Source organism: Vombatus ursinus, unplaced genomic scaffold (assembly GCF_900497805.2).
Source record: "Vombatus ursinus unplaced genomic scaffold, bare-nosed wombat genome assembly UNPS02014822.1, whole genome shotgun sequence".
NCBI classification, from domain to species: Eukaryota; Metazoa; Chordata; class Mammalia; order Diprotodontia; family Vombatidae; genus Vombatus; species Vombatus ursinus.
In genome coordinates, this window is record NW_020954600.1 from 14,126,562 (window position 1) to 14,144,210 (window position 17,649).

General features: G+C 39.6%; 1 protein-coding gene across 1 annotated transcript in view; it reads right to left on the reverse strand.

The window, feature by feature from the left end:
• The window catches only part of KIAA1549L (KIAA1549 like), a 178,549-nt gene that overhangs the window by 120,908 nt on the left and 39,992 nt on the right, over positions 1-17,649 (reverse strand). Inside the window, exons 5-6 of the mRNA XM_027837754.1 lie at positions 10,174-10,393; positions 8,796-8,929 (exon numbers count right to left, since the gene is read on the reverse strand). Of these exons, the coding sequence (XP_027693555.1) occupies positions 8,796-8,929; positions 10,174-10,393 (354 nt within the window). The remainder of the gene's footprint in view (positions 1-8,795; positions 8,930-10,173; positions 10,394-17,649) is intronic.

Sequence of the window (17,649 nt, forward strand, 5' to 3'; positions counted from 1 at the left end):
ATCTATCTATCTATCTATCTATCTATCTATCTATCTATCTATCTATCTATCTATCTATCTGCTGAGGTAATCGGGGGTTGAGTGACCTGCCCAGGGTCACACAGTTAATAAGAGTCAAGTGTCTGAGGTCGCATTTAAACTCAGGTCCTCCTGACTCCAAGGCCAGAGCTCTATCCACTGCGCCACCTAGCTGCCCCCAATCATAGATTTAGAGCAGGAAGGATTATGGGACTATAGATTTAGAGGGGACCGTGGTGGGTATTGAGTTCCGCCCCCTCATTTTACAGATGAGGAAACTGAGGCCTAGAGCAACTAGTAAACAACTGAGGCAGAATTTGAAATCCAGGTCTTCCCTTCTGTCTAGCTCTCATGTACCATGCACTAAGCTGACTCTCAGTGCCATCCCTGTATCTCTTCCATCTGTTTCCTTCTCCCTCCTCACATTTGCACTCCCTAGTTCAGCCTCTTATTATCACTCACCTGAAGGATTACATCAGCCTCCTAGCAGGTTTTCACACCTCTTATCTCACCCTCCTACTACCCACCTGGCATACTGCTCCCACACTTGTTGTTCAGACATTTTTCAGTCGTATCCAATTCTTCATAACCCCATTTGGGGTTTTCTTGGCAGAGATACTGTAGTGGTTTGCCATTTCCTTCTCTGGTTCATTTTAAAGATGAGGAAACTGAGGCAAACAGGGTGAAGTGACTTGCCCAGGGTCACACAACTAGCAAGTATCTGAAGCTGGATTTGAACTCAGGTGTTCCTGACTCCAGGCCCAGTGCTCTATCTTCTGCACCACCTAGCTGCCTCTAGGCAAAGATCATTGGTAAAACATCATGGCAGAGCTGTACTTAAGATTGAGAGGCAGTGTTGCATAGTGGATAGAGTGCTGAACTTGGAGTCAGGGAGACTCAGGGTTAAAACCTGCCTCTGATATATACCAAGTATGTGATCCCTCAAGCAAGTTGTCAGTGCCCAAGGCAATTCCAGAAGACTGCAAGTAATGGATAAGCAGCCAGTGTACACTGGTAGGCGTTTTATCCAAAGTCACACAGACAGTAAGAAAGCCCCAGAAGGTGACTTTCTACCTCCAAATCCAGGACTCCTTCCATGATACCACACTGCTTCCTTGTCCAGCGAGTTCCCTAAACTGAGATGAAATCATACATGTGACCAAAAAGAAAACTACTACATATTATAAGCAGTGAGATGTCACCAAAGTGCAAAGTCTTGGAGTATAAAGATAGACTATGAAAAGCTTGGCATGAGACCCAACTGAGATGAGATATTTAGAGATAATTCGTAGACTCAAGTGTCAGGAAGATAACAAATAGACTAAACTGGGCGCAGTTGGCAAGACATATTTCTCACACCAACTCTGAGGCAGACAGGGTAGATAGTAATACCCCCATCTTACAGATGAGGGAACTGAGAATCTGAGAAAGTCTTGCTCTGGACAGGGTCAAGTAAGTACGAGGGCTGGAATTTTAACTGAGATTCCTTGACTCCAAATCCAGCATACGTTTCATTGTATGATGCTGCATCCTATTGGCTATTTTTTTTAAAAAGTAATCTATTCTCCTTGTCAATGATAGCAGAACCACCACACTCCAGTTGAACACCTCAGTACCTGATGTGCCAGGAAACATCAAGTGTAACATCCAAGTGTTACTTTGGAAAAACAATGTTGTAAAAAGCTGTTGTATCTAACCATATCCATAAGAGTGAAACAATTAAAAGAACATTTGAGGAATTTACTTTCAAGTAATTTCAAAGACAGGATGATCACAAAAGACATGGAAATAGCATGGATATTAACATTACCCCCAAAAAAAGATGATAAAAAATTTGACACATGTGCCTATTTTCTCATTGCTTTAGAAACCTCATGAGAATGGTCTATGCACATTGAAGTGGGTATCCTTGATGAAAATTTAAGAAGTTAACAGGAAAGCTTTCACAATCAATTCTCTATAACAGGTCATATTCACACTCACACAATTGACTAAGAAGGCTAGAGAATGCAACATTTTACTACCTTTATTGATTTATCTCTAAACAAACAAAGTCTTTGGGCAGCTAAGTGATGTAGTGGACAGAGTATTGGATTTGGAGTAAGGAAGATCTGAGATACCTAGGTATGTGACCTTGGGCAAGATATTTAACCTCACTCTGCCTCAGTATCCTCATGTGTAAAATGGGGGTTATAATGGCACCTGCCTCCCAGGGTTGTTGTGAGGATCCAATGAGATAACATATAAAATGCTTTACAAATCTTAAAGGGCTGTTTAAATGCTAGTAGTAGTAGTAGTAGCAGCAGTAGTAGTAGTAGTAGTTTTTTAAGGTCCCTACCAGCTTTAACTCCATGATCCTATGACCCCACCATAGAGAAACTCATTCAACAACTCTGATTATATAAAGTAATGCCTAAATGATTTGCTAACAGGATTCCACACTATGTTGGAAGCCATAAAGTACAAAGTCCCTGTGGATAATAATGGTAATAATAATAATAATAATAACAATAATAGCTAGCATTCATGTAGCTTTTTAAGATTTGAAAGGTGCTTTTCAAGTGCTATTTCATTTTATCCTCACAACCACCCTGGGAAGTAGGTGCTATTTATTATCCCCATTTTACAGATGGAAAAATTGAGGCAGATGGAGGTGAAGTGATTTGTCCAGGGTCACATAGATAGGAAGTCTCTAAGGCTACATTTGAACTCAGGTCTTCCTCCCTCATGGTCCAATGCTCTATCTGCAGCACCATCTAGATGTGATGAGGGATTCTCTAGAGAAGGTAAAGTTCTCCTGATGCTCCAGTATGAAGATGACATCTTACTGATGGCACTAAGCTCTGGCATATGTCAGGGTCTCAATAAAGCTGCAGCTATTTTAAAGATATTGGTCTAGTAATTGCTACAGAAAAACCAAACCTCTGTGGATGAAAATGATTATTTATAACATAAAATGGAATAGAGAGCCCATTCAGGTAATCCATCAGTATTCATATCTTAGACAGGCATTGCAAACGGACTTGGGCCCAGAATTAAATAGGACAAAATACTCCATATTGTACAATGTTTTCAACAGTCCTAAGCTATTCTCAGCCACCAAAGCCTATGTTTTGTACATCAATAACCTTCTGGTGACGCTATAGATCTGGCGAATCATTGGAAGAATCAAAATTGTAGGTGACCCAAAGACAATGGATTGATGTGGAAACATGGTTAATATAAGTTGGCTGCAGCATATTATCAATGATAACTTGTGTGCAAAGAATGATATAAAAGATACTCTTGAAGACCACAGACTGAAAGCTAAAAGGGATATCCCCTCATTTTAGGGATAAGAAAATTGAGTTCTGGAAAGAGAAAATGACTTGCCCAGCATCACATAGGAAATGAGTGAAAATGGTGGGATTTGAACCCAGATCATCTCACGCCAAGCACAATATTCTTTCTACCTCACCAGACTGTTCTCACGTGTATGATCAGACAGGGAGGTAGATTTTTAATGTGAACTGTCAGTTCCACTTTCTATTTGTTGTCTTCCTTTTGTTTGCATCTATGAATACTTTCTAAATTATGCAGCAAGAACAAGGAATAATATGCTGATGGATAGCCCAAAGGTCCCCTCCAAAATACTAAAATACCAAGAAGAAGGCTTCTGGCAAATTATAAAATACCATTATGAAATATTGAAAAACCAGGAGGAAGGCTTTTAGCACATTGGGTCAATTCTATTAGAATGTAAGCTCCTTGAGGGCAGGGACATAGATGACATAAAAAGAAAAGATATCAATGAAAATTGATTTCTTCAACCAGTTGGTCCTATGATCAATTGCTGCTATGCCTTTATAGACAGACCCTTTATAGAAAATGGTTGGGTACATGAATTCAGATCTACTGTTGGTCAAACCATATCCTCTAAGACATAACTCCTTATAGTCAAACTTGGTCTTAATATGATTCTGATGATTCTGTCAGTCTACTGGGATGGCCATCAAAGAGGTTCTAATCTTACTGTAAATGTTCTTGTCAAATGGTTTTCTATGGCTGCTTAGCCAAGAGAACTCAGCTGAGTGTAACAATACCAGATTCCTCTTTTCCAATCCCCTCACTGGAGAGGAATCTCTGACAATCTCAGCCAAGCTGATCTCCTACAGCAAGTGAGGAGATTCATTCATTCATTCATTCAATAAACATCTGTTAAGTCCCTACTACATGCCAGGCACTGAGCCAAGTGCTAATGATACAAAAGGGGGAAAAATCAACTGGTCTCCTTGGACTGGCTCCATTGTCATCATTCCCCAGGAAATGAGCAATTCCTAGCAAGATAGTATCAGCTTTGGTACTCCTACATTTTCAGTACCCCCAATATCTTCTCCCACCTCTGAATGGAGGGCTGGAGTGTAGAACAAAGAACTTCTCCCAAAACTTCCGTTTAAGGAGGGCACACAGACCAGTTAACTCTTCATTTCTTACCAGATGCACTCTATGTACTGGACTCCCCCTCCCCAACCACCCCCCAACCCTCCCTCTTTTAATAATTCTTTTATGTATTGTCTTCCAATACAATATGTATTGTATAGTCCCTCCTTGAGGGGAGGGACTAGCTTTCTTTTTTTAATTTGTATCCCCAGCACTTCACACAGTGCCTGTCACAAAGTAGATGCTTAAATATTTATTGATTGAAAGGCTGAAGGTCCCAGTTCCTAAAGCCAGAGATATATAAAAGACTTTCACTAAGGTAACAAAGATGTCATTTTTAACAATGTCCTATTTAAGATTTGTTTTGAATGGCCTATATTTGAAAGGATGCCTATTTTTATCACATTTCTGCAATATGCAATTAGACTCTTTTCTAGTGGAAGACTCACCAATTCCTGATGATGATGGCTTAACCTAATGACTGCACAGTGCCAGAGAGCTAGAAGGGGCTCTTCATAATACATCTAACCCAACTCTTTCACTTTATTTTAAAAAATAAGTTTTACTGGTGTCTTTAATTTATATATCACAGTATTTTTTTTGGTATACCTCCCATTCCCTCAAATTGAATCTTTTCTTGTAAAAAAGAAAGAACTGAGGCAGATCAAGTCAACCAGAGTTTATTAAGCACCTACTATATGCTAATCACATAACTGGAAAGCACCTCCAAGCCATCTAGTTCAATTCTTTCATTTTACAGATAAGGGAGGCCCAGGGAGATTAAATAAATTTCTTACCTAAGGTCACATAGACAGTAAGCAACAGATTTGAATTCGGTCCCCTCCTTCCAGAGCCAATGCGCTCTCACACTCTCTCTCTCTCTCTCTCTCTCTCTCTCGGTGAGGCAATTGGGGTTAAGTGACTTGCCCACAGTCACACAGCTAGTGAGTGTTATGTATCTGAGGCCGGATTTGAACTCAGGTCTTCCTGACTCCAGGGCCAGTGCTCTATCCACTGTGTCACCTAGCTGCCCTGAACCAATGCTCTCTCTATCATGGTATAGTAGATAGAACACTGGGCCTGGAGTTAAGAAGACCTAAATTCACATCCAGCCTCACACTTTTTAATGGTGTGAACTTGGGCAAGTCACTTTACTTCTGCCTGCCTCAGTTTCCTAATCTGTAAAATGGGGATAATAATAGCACCTACCTCCAAGGGTTGTTGCGAGGATCAAATGAGATCATATTTGAAAAGTGCTGAGCACAGTGGCTGGCACATAGTAGGTGCTTTATAAATGCTTATTCCTTTTCCCCCCTCACTAAACCCTACCTCCTAACAATGTATATGACATTCCTTTCTGGTAAGTTACAGTATCCATGCTCTGCAACAAAGGTTGATTTTTTTAGTTCCTCAGAATGACGTTTCCCATTAGTGATGTTTTTGTTTGTACTGCTTAGTCGTATATATTGTTCTCTGGGTTTTGCTTCTTTCATTTGCATCAGTTGCTACAAGTCATCTCATGGTTTTCTGAATTCCTCACATTCATTTCTTATGCACAATAAGGTTGCACTACATTTGTAGACCATAACTAACTCATTCAGCCATTTCCTGATCAATGGCCACCATACCCAATGTGTTTCTTGACCTCCACAAAAAGTGCTGCAATTAATATTCTGGCAATTATCGAGCCTTTGTTTCTATCTTTGAAGTTTCCATTTTAAAATGGTGAAACAAAGACTCAATAAAGAAGTCTGCCTGGCCCAGAGCCACACAACAGATTCCTAGAAGAGTTGAGACCAGAAGCCAGGTGTCCTAGCCCCTATCTAGATACTGGAGTATCTTAAAAGGAGATCTTATGGATGAGAATAATCTGAGAAAAATGTAAGACCTGATGTCAATCTGTAATTGTGCCCCTGCACCTGTGAAGAACATAGATTCAGTCAGAAAGACTCTGTGGCCCTAGGCATGGCATGACTTCTTGGGACCCCAGGGAATTAATTCTCTAAGAATTGCAAAGCAGGTGCCAATCTGCATTGGTGGAGGGATATTACTCATGGGGAGTCCCTTATTCCAATGAAATTCCAGGTCCAGACCCTTCTCCCATATCCCCATCAAAAAAAATCCTTAGTCATTTCTATATGATAACATAAATTCCAAGTCTGTGGTATATTTTGAGATTTCATACTAATCAAGCCCAATCACAGTGATATACTGCCACATATACGCTTGAAAGGCTAGGTAAGAGGAAAGCTGCTCATTTCAATTAGATTGTGCTCTTTCCACATAATCTTGTCTTTACAGATAATCCATTTATGCTAACTATCTGTTTCAAAATCATGAATTGTAATTGTCACTAGGTTTTAGTTCAGTAGCCAAAACTCCTAGTAGGACAGGCATCATTGGAGCAAAGAAATTTGGGGTTAGATGGTAATCACTAAAAATATTTAACATGAAGTTATCTTGATGGTGGTGGTGGGAAGGGGGATCAGAAATAGAATTTCAATGGCAGAGGGAACTCCTGCTGGACTAGATGGTATCTAGGATTCTTTCTAATTGTAAGTCAATGATCCCTTTTTAGATGAGTCTATGATTTTCTGAATTAAATTACAAAGAACTGAAAGAATAATGGAAAGACATCCAGTAGGAAGAAAAAGGCTGTATGGCATATTACCAGTGGTAATCTATGCCCTTAGAGTAGTGTAAAAGACATGGAGAGCGACTAGAGTAAGAGGACTTGGGGTTACCTCCTACTTCTGTCACTCACTGTCTGACAAATGGCCTCTACAGTCTTTTCCAGTCATAAATCTATGATCCTGTAATGTCACCTCCTTGAGCCTAAATTTCCTTATCTATATGATAATGAGGGAGTCAGCTCACTTTTAAGGTCCCTTCAAGCTCTCAATCTTTGATCCTGTAATCGAGGCTATATATGACCAGAAAAGGTGGTAGGCTGGTCAGGTAGTAACAATGAGAGAGACAACAGATGGGGAGCTCCAGTGGTATATTTGCAACCCTCCCTGACAATACTTTTAAAAGGGGATGGGGCAGGGGCAGAGAAAAGCTTCCCAGTGCATGAGGTGGATCTTTGAGGGAGGATTTATGAAGAAACAAAGACTCATAAAAGATGCAAAGGCATCGAGGATAGACAGCCAGCATAGATAGCATGAGTACCTGCATCAGTGTGATTGAGACTACTTCAAACTTTCAAAGTCTTATCTCCATCATTTTTTAACTGTGACCCTGGGCAAAGGGCATCATTCAAATACAAAGAGTGATAATTAATGTGGGCCTTCCACTCAGGAGGACACTGGCAGTGTCCTTCCTGGAGCAGGTCAAATCCTTCCCAAAGCATACTTCTTCCTTCCAGCCAAAAGTAGACTATAGACCAGAAAGGAACACTGCAACAACCATCAGGTCAAGCTTTCTTGGAAAGAGGTTATATAGCTCATTAGGACCATGGTCAGCGACCCTTGAACAATCATGGTGAAGGGGACAACCCCACAGAAATAAAAATGGGCAAATGTCATCCCGATGATCAAGAAGGGGCAGCATTTGAACCCAGGTCTTCTTGGCTCCAAGGCCACATTTCTATCTATTACCAGGCTGCCTCTTTATGTAAATAGGTGCTGCTGATGCTACAACTGATGATGATCAGGAGGAGGAGGAAGAAGAGGAGGAGGAGGAGGAGGAGGAGGCTACAAAGGCATTTGAAAAGGGCTATCCCAAGTGAGTGGTTACCAATCTCTTTATTAACATCACACACCTTAGCCAGCTTGCCTGAAACAGAACTAAGCTAAGAAAACTGAAGCTTTGTCCCAGGGCATCAAGATTGGTGGAAACATGGATATTCTTCCTTACGTTGGTCTCCCATGACGTGCACCTCACAGTTCTCTCTGCCATGGCACAATCCTTTTCCCTCACTCAGTCCTGAGCTACTCCCCTCCAGCATCCCACTACCATAGCACCCAGTCCCCAAGGATCCATCTTCCCTCTCAATCCCCACAAGAGGCACAATAGATAGAGCACTGGACCTAAAGTCAGGGAGACCCTGAGTTCAAATCTCAGACCCTAGTCAGGTCATTTCACCTCTACTTGCCTCAGTTTCCTCATCTATAAAATGAGGATATTAATAAGACCTACCTCCCAAGGTTGTTGTGAGGAATCAAACAGGATAATATTTGTGAAGCATTTTACAAATTTTAAAATGCTATATAAATACTAGTTGTTATCTTCATCTTCATCAATCATTATCACAAACTGCCTCCTCTTCTGGCATGATTGCACCTTAGCTAGACTGTCTTTTATCCCCACCACACCTCCTTACCCTCACTGCTTTTTTTCTATAAGCAGATCATTACCTCCACAGTCAAGTTGCTAGTGGTACTCAGAACTTTTTTCTCTGCATCCTGAAATGCTTTCTGCAGCCTCTGCTCCATCGTCTGAACAAATTTGCAGGACTGGATGTTGTCTGACTGGCCCACAAACTGCAACACTAGAAACAGAGCAAAAAAAATCAGCTTTCACCAAAATACAGACTTCTCCATCCTTCTGGGCTAACTGTGATCATGATGGCACCTGATGCCATTTTTGATTATGACATGATGTATGTAACAATAAGGCCAGCAAGAGTTGCTCGTATACATTGGAGCAAAGCATTTTAAATGATTTTTAAGTATAAGAATTGGAGGGATGGCCAAAGTCAAGGTTGCTTAAAGACCAAAGGATTTCATTTCATTATAATAAGTGTATCTGTTAGCATCTGCTCAGGGGAAGATGGCAGCATGAAATGGGGAGATAACTATCTTCACATTGTTTTCCTTAAACGCAACAATGCCCAGTCACTTGTATAATTCCAAATTAGTGGAGTATGGCAACATTCACACTCTCCCACCAAAACTGATATTGAGTGGACAGCCTGGTGAAGGTGACTGGGTCGGGAGTCAAAGAATCAGATACAAGTCCTGGGTTCACCCGTTATTGATTGAGTGACTAATCATAGGCATCATTATACATTCCTGGGCCTCAGTTTCCTCATCTGTAATATGGAAGTGATACTGCCCTGTTTTCCCTTCTCTCACAGTGCTCTTATGAGGATCAGATGAAATAGTGTATGTGAAAGCATAAAGTAAATTACAAAATATGAATGAGGGACAGTAGAAAGAGCCTTGGATTTGGAGACAGGGCACCTGAGTTCAAATCCTAACTCAGCTCTTTATTACCCAGATGATTTTAACCAAGTTGGCACAGTGGAGTAGATACAGAATTGGCCTTGGAGTCAGAAAGACTTAGGTTTGAATTCTGCCTTGGTCACTTCCTATGTGACCCTGGGCAAATCAATTAAGTTCTCCGGGTCTCAATTTCTTCACATGTAAAATGAAAAAGTTGGGTTTGATTACCTTGAAGGCCACTTCCAACTCTAAATCTAAGAGTATACACCTGTGGCCCAGTGAGTTGTTTCATCCTGGATTTAGAACCAGGAAGACTTGGGTTATATCACTAGTAAATGTCTGAGATGGAACTACAACCAGATCTTCTGGATTCCAAGTCTAGAGTCCTCTCCATGATGACATCTTGCTTCTTGACATAAATCTATCTGTGAGCTGTTGTTATTGGCTTCCATCTTGAAACCATGTTTTTAACCAGTTATCCCCTGTCTTCCATCCTCATCCCTGTGAGTAAGATGGTTCTCTCCCTTCAACGATCCCTCCAAAGGTCCTCACACAAGGAGGGACTCACCTGTCTTCAGCTGAAAGGCGTAGGCTGGCTGGGGGTTCCATGGCAAGGCCAGCACTGCCACAGACTGCAGGTTTGGCACATGCTGCTTCAGGTCAGCAGTGACATTGCTAATGCCATAAGCAACCAGGTTCTCAACGACAACAGCAGGAATATAAACCAGTTTCCCCTTGGTGACATAATAACCAACTGTCACATTGTGGGAATGGTCCAGAATTTCCACCTGAAAGGAAGAAAAAAAAGGAGTATAGAAGCCTGCCACGAAGAACTTAATTATAGCTTCTTTTCACATTGCTCTAAATCTGTTCTCCCCTCAAAAAGTGCCTGGCACACAATAATTGCTTGCCAATTGATTGATTGTTGGATTTCATTGGAAGTGAATCATGTTGGGTCACAGTGCAATAAACGATTGGCCAGTGTAGCCGAGACATATGACTTATTCTGGCCAAAGAATGTTCCAGCTAATAGAAGATGACCAGCTATGCCACACAGAGATTATTAATTTTCCAAGAATTAGAATAAAAGAGAATATAATTGATGCCACAAAATGGGAATGCTAATACTCATGAGGGCTACTGTGAGGACAGCACTTTAGAAATATTTTAAAATGGTCACTGTGATTATTTTTAGAAATGGAGTCAGTCGGTTGATGAGTATTTAGGAAGCACTCACTCACTGTGTGCCAGGATAGGGATAGAAAGAAAGGTAAAAGCACTATTTGTGCCCATAACAAGCTCATATTCTAAAATGGGAGACATACATTAAAATAAGTAGGTATGTACAATTGGCCTAGCAAAGTGTGGAAGGGCTCCTTAGTAAAGAGTCTTCTCTGGTTGAAAGGAGGCTGAATAAAATTGCTTTTTCTTTTATTTCCTATCACTTAGTCAAATTGAGGTCTGGGTGTAGAAAGGGGTCTTCAAGGCCAGCTTCAGAACTGGAGGCATGAAGACTTATCATCTGCATAGAGTCCTTGGGCACAAAATCCCACTTTATTTCATATGCCATTTATTCAATCAGTCAATGAGCATTTATTGAGCACCTACTGTGTTCCAGGCACTGTGCCAGGTGCTGGGGATACATATACAATAAACAAAACAGTCCATGACACCTTGAAGAACTTTATTTTCTTGGATCTCAGAGTTAGAAGGGACCGTAAAGACACTAGGCTAACCCCATTTCCCTGGGATTTAAATTTAGCTCCAAACTACTCAGAGCTGATGAGAATGGCCAATGCTATGTACACACCCCAAAACATTGACTACAATGGAAGAAAGCCTGACAAGAGGGTCCCTTTGCTATGAAACTCCTAGGGCCAGTAATTACTGGAAGAACACTAAAGACTCAATAACCTATCGATCCTAGTCATTCCACTCTATGTAATGGAAGGGGCATAACAGCTAGGTGGCACAGTGCATAGAGTACAAGGTGTAGAGTCAGCAATACCAGAGTTGGAATCCTGCCTCACATGCTTACTGGCTGGGAAAGTCACTTAACCTCTTTGTGCCTTAGTTTCCTCATCTATAAAATGGGAATATCTCTCTCACAAGGTTGTTGTGATAAGCAACTGAGTTAATGTGTAAGGTGCTTTGCAAATCTTAAAGTGCCATATAAATGCTAGTAGTAGTAGTAGTAGTAGTAGTAGTAGTAGTAGTAGTGGTGGTGGTGGTGCTGGTAGTGGCGGTGGTGGTGGCAGCGGTGGTGGTGGTAGTAGTGGTGGTGTAATAGTGGCAGTAGTGGTGGGGATGGTGGTATTAGAGGTGATGGTAATGGTAATGATAATGATAGTGGTAGGAGTGGTGGCGGTGGTAGTGATGATTCTAGTCCTAAGTTGGCCACGTCCTAACTGTGACCTTGGGTAAGTCATTTAACCCTTCTACCATGTTGAAGGGCTAGTTGATACACTCTCGTCAACAAAATTACATAACATTGCTGACTTTTCAAAAGACTTTTTGTGGTTGAAAGAGGACTGCTTTCAGTCAGAAGGTCTGAGTTCAAGTCTTGGCCTCACTTTACTTACTAGCTGTGTGACCTTGGACAATTCACTTAATGTTGTGTGTGTGTGTGTGTGTGTGTGTGTGTGTGTGTGCATACTATTACTTATAGGCTTTAGAGAAAGAAGGCATAAGAAATCACTGAGTCCAATGCCCTCTTTGGACAGATAAGAAAACTTGGGTCCAGACAAGTGAAGTCACTTATTCAGGGTCACACAGTCAGAAAGGAGCAGGGTTAAGATTCAGGAATCAAAACTCTCTGAGCCTCCATCTCCTTGTCTGAAAAATGGGGATGATAAAACCTACACTATTTACTGCAGGAGTTTATTTAAGGATAAAATGGGATCCCATAATGAAGATAATTTGTTGAGCTCATCATCATCATCATCATCATTATTGTTATCAGTTCATGATAGCTAATAATAATATCTAGCATTTATATAGCATTTTAAGATTTGCAAAGCACTTTACGCGTGTATCTCATTTGATCCTTATAAAAACCCTGTGAGGTAGGTACCATTATTATTCTCTTTTTATAAATGAGGAAAATGAGGCCATGAAAGGTAAGTGACTTCCCTAGGGTCACACAGTTAATAAGTGTCTGAGACAAGATTCAAACTCAGGTTCTTCTGACTCAAAGACCAGTGCTCTAACCACTGCTATACCCTAGCTTCTCATGTAAGTTACACATCTCTCTTTCACTATGAATGCTTTTGACAATGCCTGTTTTCTTTGATTTATAGCATCACTATGCAATATCTATGAATGTTAATTTTTAACTTTTGGTGCTCTAAATCAGAGAGCCTTGTCCAATGATCAATGAATGAGCTGATACCTTCCTTGAGGAACTGAATGACATAACTATTATTCTCACTATAACTGAAAGCAAGAACAAAAATTTGGCTAAATAGAATTATGGCTTATAGATTCTCCCCAAAGCAGCAAAGAATAATAATTGACATCTGTACATTATTTCGAAGGTTTAGAAATTCCTTTGTATACAATATTTCATTAGCTCCTCACAACAACCCTGTCAGATATTATTTTCCCCATTTTCCACATGAAGAAACTGCATCTTAGTGAAGTGACTTGCCCATTTTCATACAGTTAGTAAGTGTCACAAGTAAGAGTCAAACCCTGGTCTCTCTTGCATCTAACTCTAGGGTTCCCTCAACTATACATCACTCTACCAATCAAATAAAGATATTGACCAAGTTGTTTCATTGTACTCACAAAAAGCAAGAAGAAACATCGTCTTACAGGATACTTGGTCATGTTGTTTTTCAGTGCTTATGAGGCATGGAGGCAAAAATACAACCATGCCCCTATTTACTAACATCTATTGCAGGGGACAAAAAAGCAGAGACTGTACAAAGAATATGATAAGATCTTCCTAACAAAGTCAACATATACTTTGACACTTGGTGACTTCAGTGTATCTGAACAGTGTATATGAACAGGGGAGGATCCTCTCCTCACCAAAATGTTGGAAAACATGGTTCAGGATTCAGAAATGAAAGTGGCCAAAAGACTTATTGACTACTTGGAAGTTTCATATATATACATACATATATATATATGTATGTATGTATATCATCAATATTTTCTTCAAGAAAAGAATAATTTGATAGAGACTTGGTAAGCAATATCAAAACATCAAAAGCAACATCAAAAAATTGAAAATGAGTATGTTTTATGGAAGAGAAACAAGTTAACTAAAATGGAAGTCACTCCAGAATCAGTCATTTGGGTAGTCAGATGACTGACTAGTTTGAAAAATGGTAGAAGTAAACACCAAATTAGAATAAAGGATAAAGATGAGTTAAAGACTCTGTATGCAATTACAATAGTTCTAACTCAACCAATTCAAATTAGCCCTCAATGCTGGAAAATGGGAACTGGACCAAGACAAAGATATTTAATTTCATTCTCACCCACATAAGGTAGTCACCACAAAAATGAGGCCAAAAGAACCCAGAAAACACTTAAGTCAGCAAGCACTAGATCCCCTTGCCAGGAGGAGAAAGACCAAGAATGCCACCAGTCTAGAAAGCAAATCTAGTTGTAAAACACCACGAAGGAGGATGTTACAGATAATATTACCTCAAAACAGAGAAAAGCAATTGAGAAAGAATGGGCCTACAGAAATTTTAGTATGAGTCCTAAGAAAAATCATCTTAAGAGCATTCACAGTTCAAATTGGAAAGACAACAAATAGATGGAAAATAGAACAGATTTGCCAATATTTACATAACCATCTATTCTCACTACCAGCACCAACACCAACACCACTTTAACACCTCAGTGCATGATAAAGAAGTCAGAAGGACACTTAAGAAGATGTAGATACACAATAGCTGGCTTTAAAGTAGTTGGGCTGTCACCTGGAAGGTGAGTTAGATTTGTTTTGCTTGGTTTCAGAAGGCAGAGCCAGGAGCAAAGGGTGGGCATTTCGGGGAAGTGCATTTTGGCTTAATGTCAAGAAAAACTACCAAAGGACACTCAAATGTGGAATGGGCTGCCGTAGGAGCCAGGGCATCCTGCCTCACTAGAAGTCTTTAAGCAAAGGCTGGATGATGACCTCTTGGCAGGAATATGGTGAAGGCACTTCTTGTTCAAATGTGGATTACCCTTGATGGTCTCTAAAGTAATTTCAAACTCTTTGATTCTTTGAAGGTAGGAGAAAAAAACAGCTCCACCAAACCGAGTACACGCAGAAGAAATTCATGCTAGCTGTAGCAGAATTTAGAGAGCATTAAAGGATCAAATCTCAAATTTATCTCAAGGTACAATATCAAGTACTTGGGAAAATGGACATTATTATTATTCCCCCTTGCACCCTGTGAAAATCAGTCAAGAAGATATCAGTAACTGCTGACCCAAATACATACTTTCTCTATGAAATCCTTACGAGAAAGAGCTATACATGGATCAAGGGTATCTTTGATGAAAATATGAGAAGGGAACAGGCAGGCTTTTGTAGATGATTTTCTATAGCACACCACAATTCCGTGGACAAAGAATTGACTGAAGGGTATAGAGTTCAACATTCTAGTGTTTATTTATTACCAAGAAAAAAAGCATTTGACTCAGTAAATCATTATGCCACCTTGAAAAATCTTTTCATGAAGGTATAAAGTTATTAAAAATAGAAAAAAACTTGACAGATACAATCACAGAGACAACCTTTCTCAGTGATTCCTTATTAAAAGCAGGCAGATGTATGTTTGCTGAACATGCTTCCTGTGGTCATGGAAGATGCCCAGCACGGAGTCTAAGGGAAAGGAAGAAGTTTTTTTTTTCAGTTGTCGTTTTTTTGGTTTTGTTTGTAGAGAGTAAATGTCTTTCAGATGCTTTTGCCTGAAGATGACGTCAAGCCCCAAATACTATGGGGAATATTCAATGAGATCAACTGTTATTCAAAAGCAACTGACCTAACACTTCATATGGGAGAAACCAAATGGATTAAACAATGCCTACCACACAAACATAAGACATGTAGTTGTATGGGGGGTTCTATTGTCATATATCATGGAGCTATATGGGAGATTCTATTAAATTAGCCATCAATATCTATATCTATATCTATAGATATCTATAGGTATAGTTATATAGATATATATATCTAACGATGGACAGTAAGTGGACCCGAAATGAACATGAAGAAGAGTGGACAAGTTTACATCTGGACAATCATGCTGTTTTTCAATGATCTCAAGTTTCCCCTCAAAGTATAAACTCATTTGTTTAGTGCCATCATTTTCCTGATAGTGTTGTATGGCTGTAAATCATAGAATGATTCAATCTAAAGGATTAAAACTGTTGCAACACAAAGGAAAATGCGAAGGCATAGGTAGTCCCAAGTATGTTATAGACAATTTGCACACAAGAAGTTTTTTCAAGAGACATCATGCAGAATACGTATGATCAAAAAAGGGAGTGGGCTAGTGTTGTATGAAGAGTGACGGATCATAGATGGACAGTCTGTGTGCTATCATGATTACTACAAAATATTTCTAAAATACACACAAAGGTTTTCAGTATGTTGGGTAGATTCACTGTGGAGGACTGATCAGAGAACACAGAATTACATAGATTGAGATCATGGATAAGTTGAAATCTGCACCACTGGAGGAAAGATTTGTGTCTACAAGATCAAATATCGATTAAAATATACTTTGTCTACGACATGGGTTCTTAATGTAGATCCATGAAATTTTTTTTTTAACATTATGATAGCTGTATTTCAATATCACTGATTTTCTTTGTAATCCTATGTGCTTTAGTTTACATATTTAAAAACATTCTTTAAAGGGATCCATAGGCTTTGACAAACTGCCAAACAAAAAAGTTATTAAAAAAAGAAAGTCCCTGTATTATCATTAGGAACATCAGTACCATTTTCTATAGAAACCCAGCTCTAACAGGTACCAGCGGGGCAGATTTGATTCCTCTGACCTTAGAGTCCCTAAGTCTCACTTAGCTATCCTCTTTACCTTGGCTTACATCTCCATCAGATAATCCAACTCAGTCGCCACCAATTGCAAAAGTTCATATTTTGAAACATTAAATACAAATTCTTGGTGGAGGAAACACAGACTCTTCGGAATAATGTTCAGAGGGGAATAAGTAGGTAGAGCCTTCTCTTTTTCTGTCCCCCAGAAGTGTTGAGCTAAGCTCCATCAAATGACAAAATATTCAACAAAGAGAATGAAATGTATGTGATATGAAAGGGACCTGGGCTAAGTTTGGCAGTGGTATTTGGAGTGTCCGATTGCCAATTAGAACCTACATCATCAATTCTGATTCTCTAAAGTGTTTAGAATTACAGCATTAAAAACCTGGATGGGGCCCAAACAGGGCATCTATCATTTCTTTGGGTGATCAAAGTCAATCAGCAGTTGCTAAATAATACTTGGCATTCTGCAGCCAAGGAAAACATCTCATTCCACGTCTGTTGCTGGCAATCCAACTCAAGTCAGCCTTAATTCATGAGTCTAGATGACTTTAAAATTTCCAGATATAAATCACTAGCCATTTTTGTGGGTAGTATAGTTAAAAGGAAAAGCAGCGGGCAATGCTTTGTTGGAAACCCTGTTAATGAAGCCAAACGTCTTTGCAAAGCTCTGGGTAATTGGAATGTTTCACACATTGTCAAATAGCAAAATGTCAATTACCTAAAATTTGTCATTCTCTAAAATGGGTCTTTGTTCCTAATGACCTGCCTTTGCTAAGTAACTGAATAAATAGTGATAGCTCTATCTATAATTAGCTGTGACACCTTGGACAAACCACTTCTCAGGGCCTCAGGGTTCTAAACTGTAAAATATGAGGTTTGAGCTAATCAGGAGTTCTTAACCTGAGGCCCATGAATTCGTTTTTTAAAAAATATTTGGATACCTGTATTTCAATATATTTGGTTTTCTTCGTAATTCCTTGTATTTTATTTAATGCATTTTAAAATATTATTCTAAGTTGGGGTTCATAA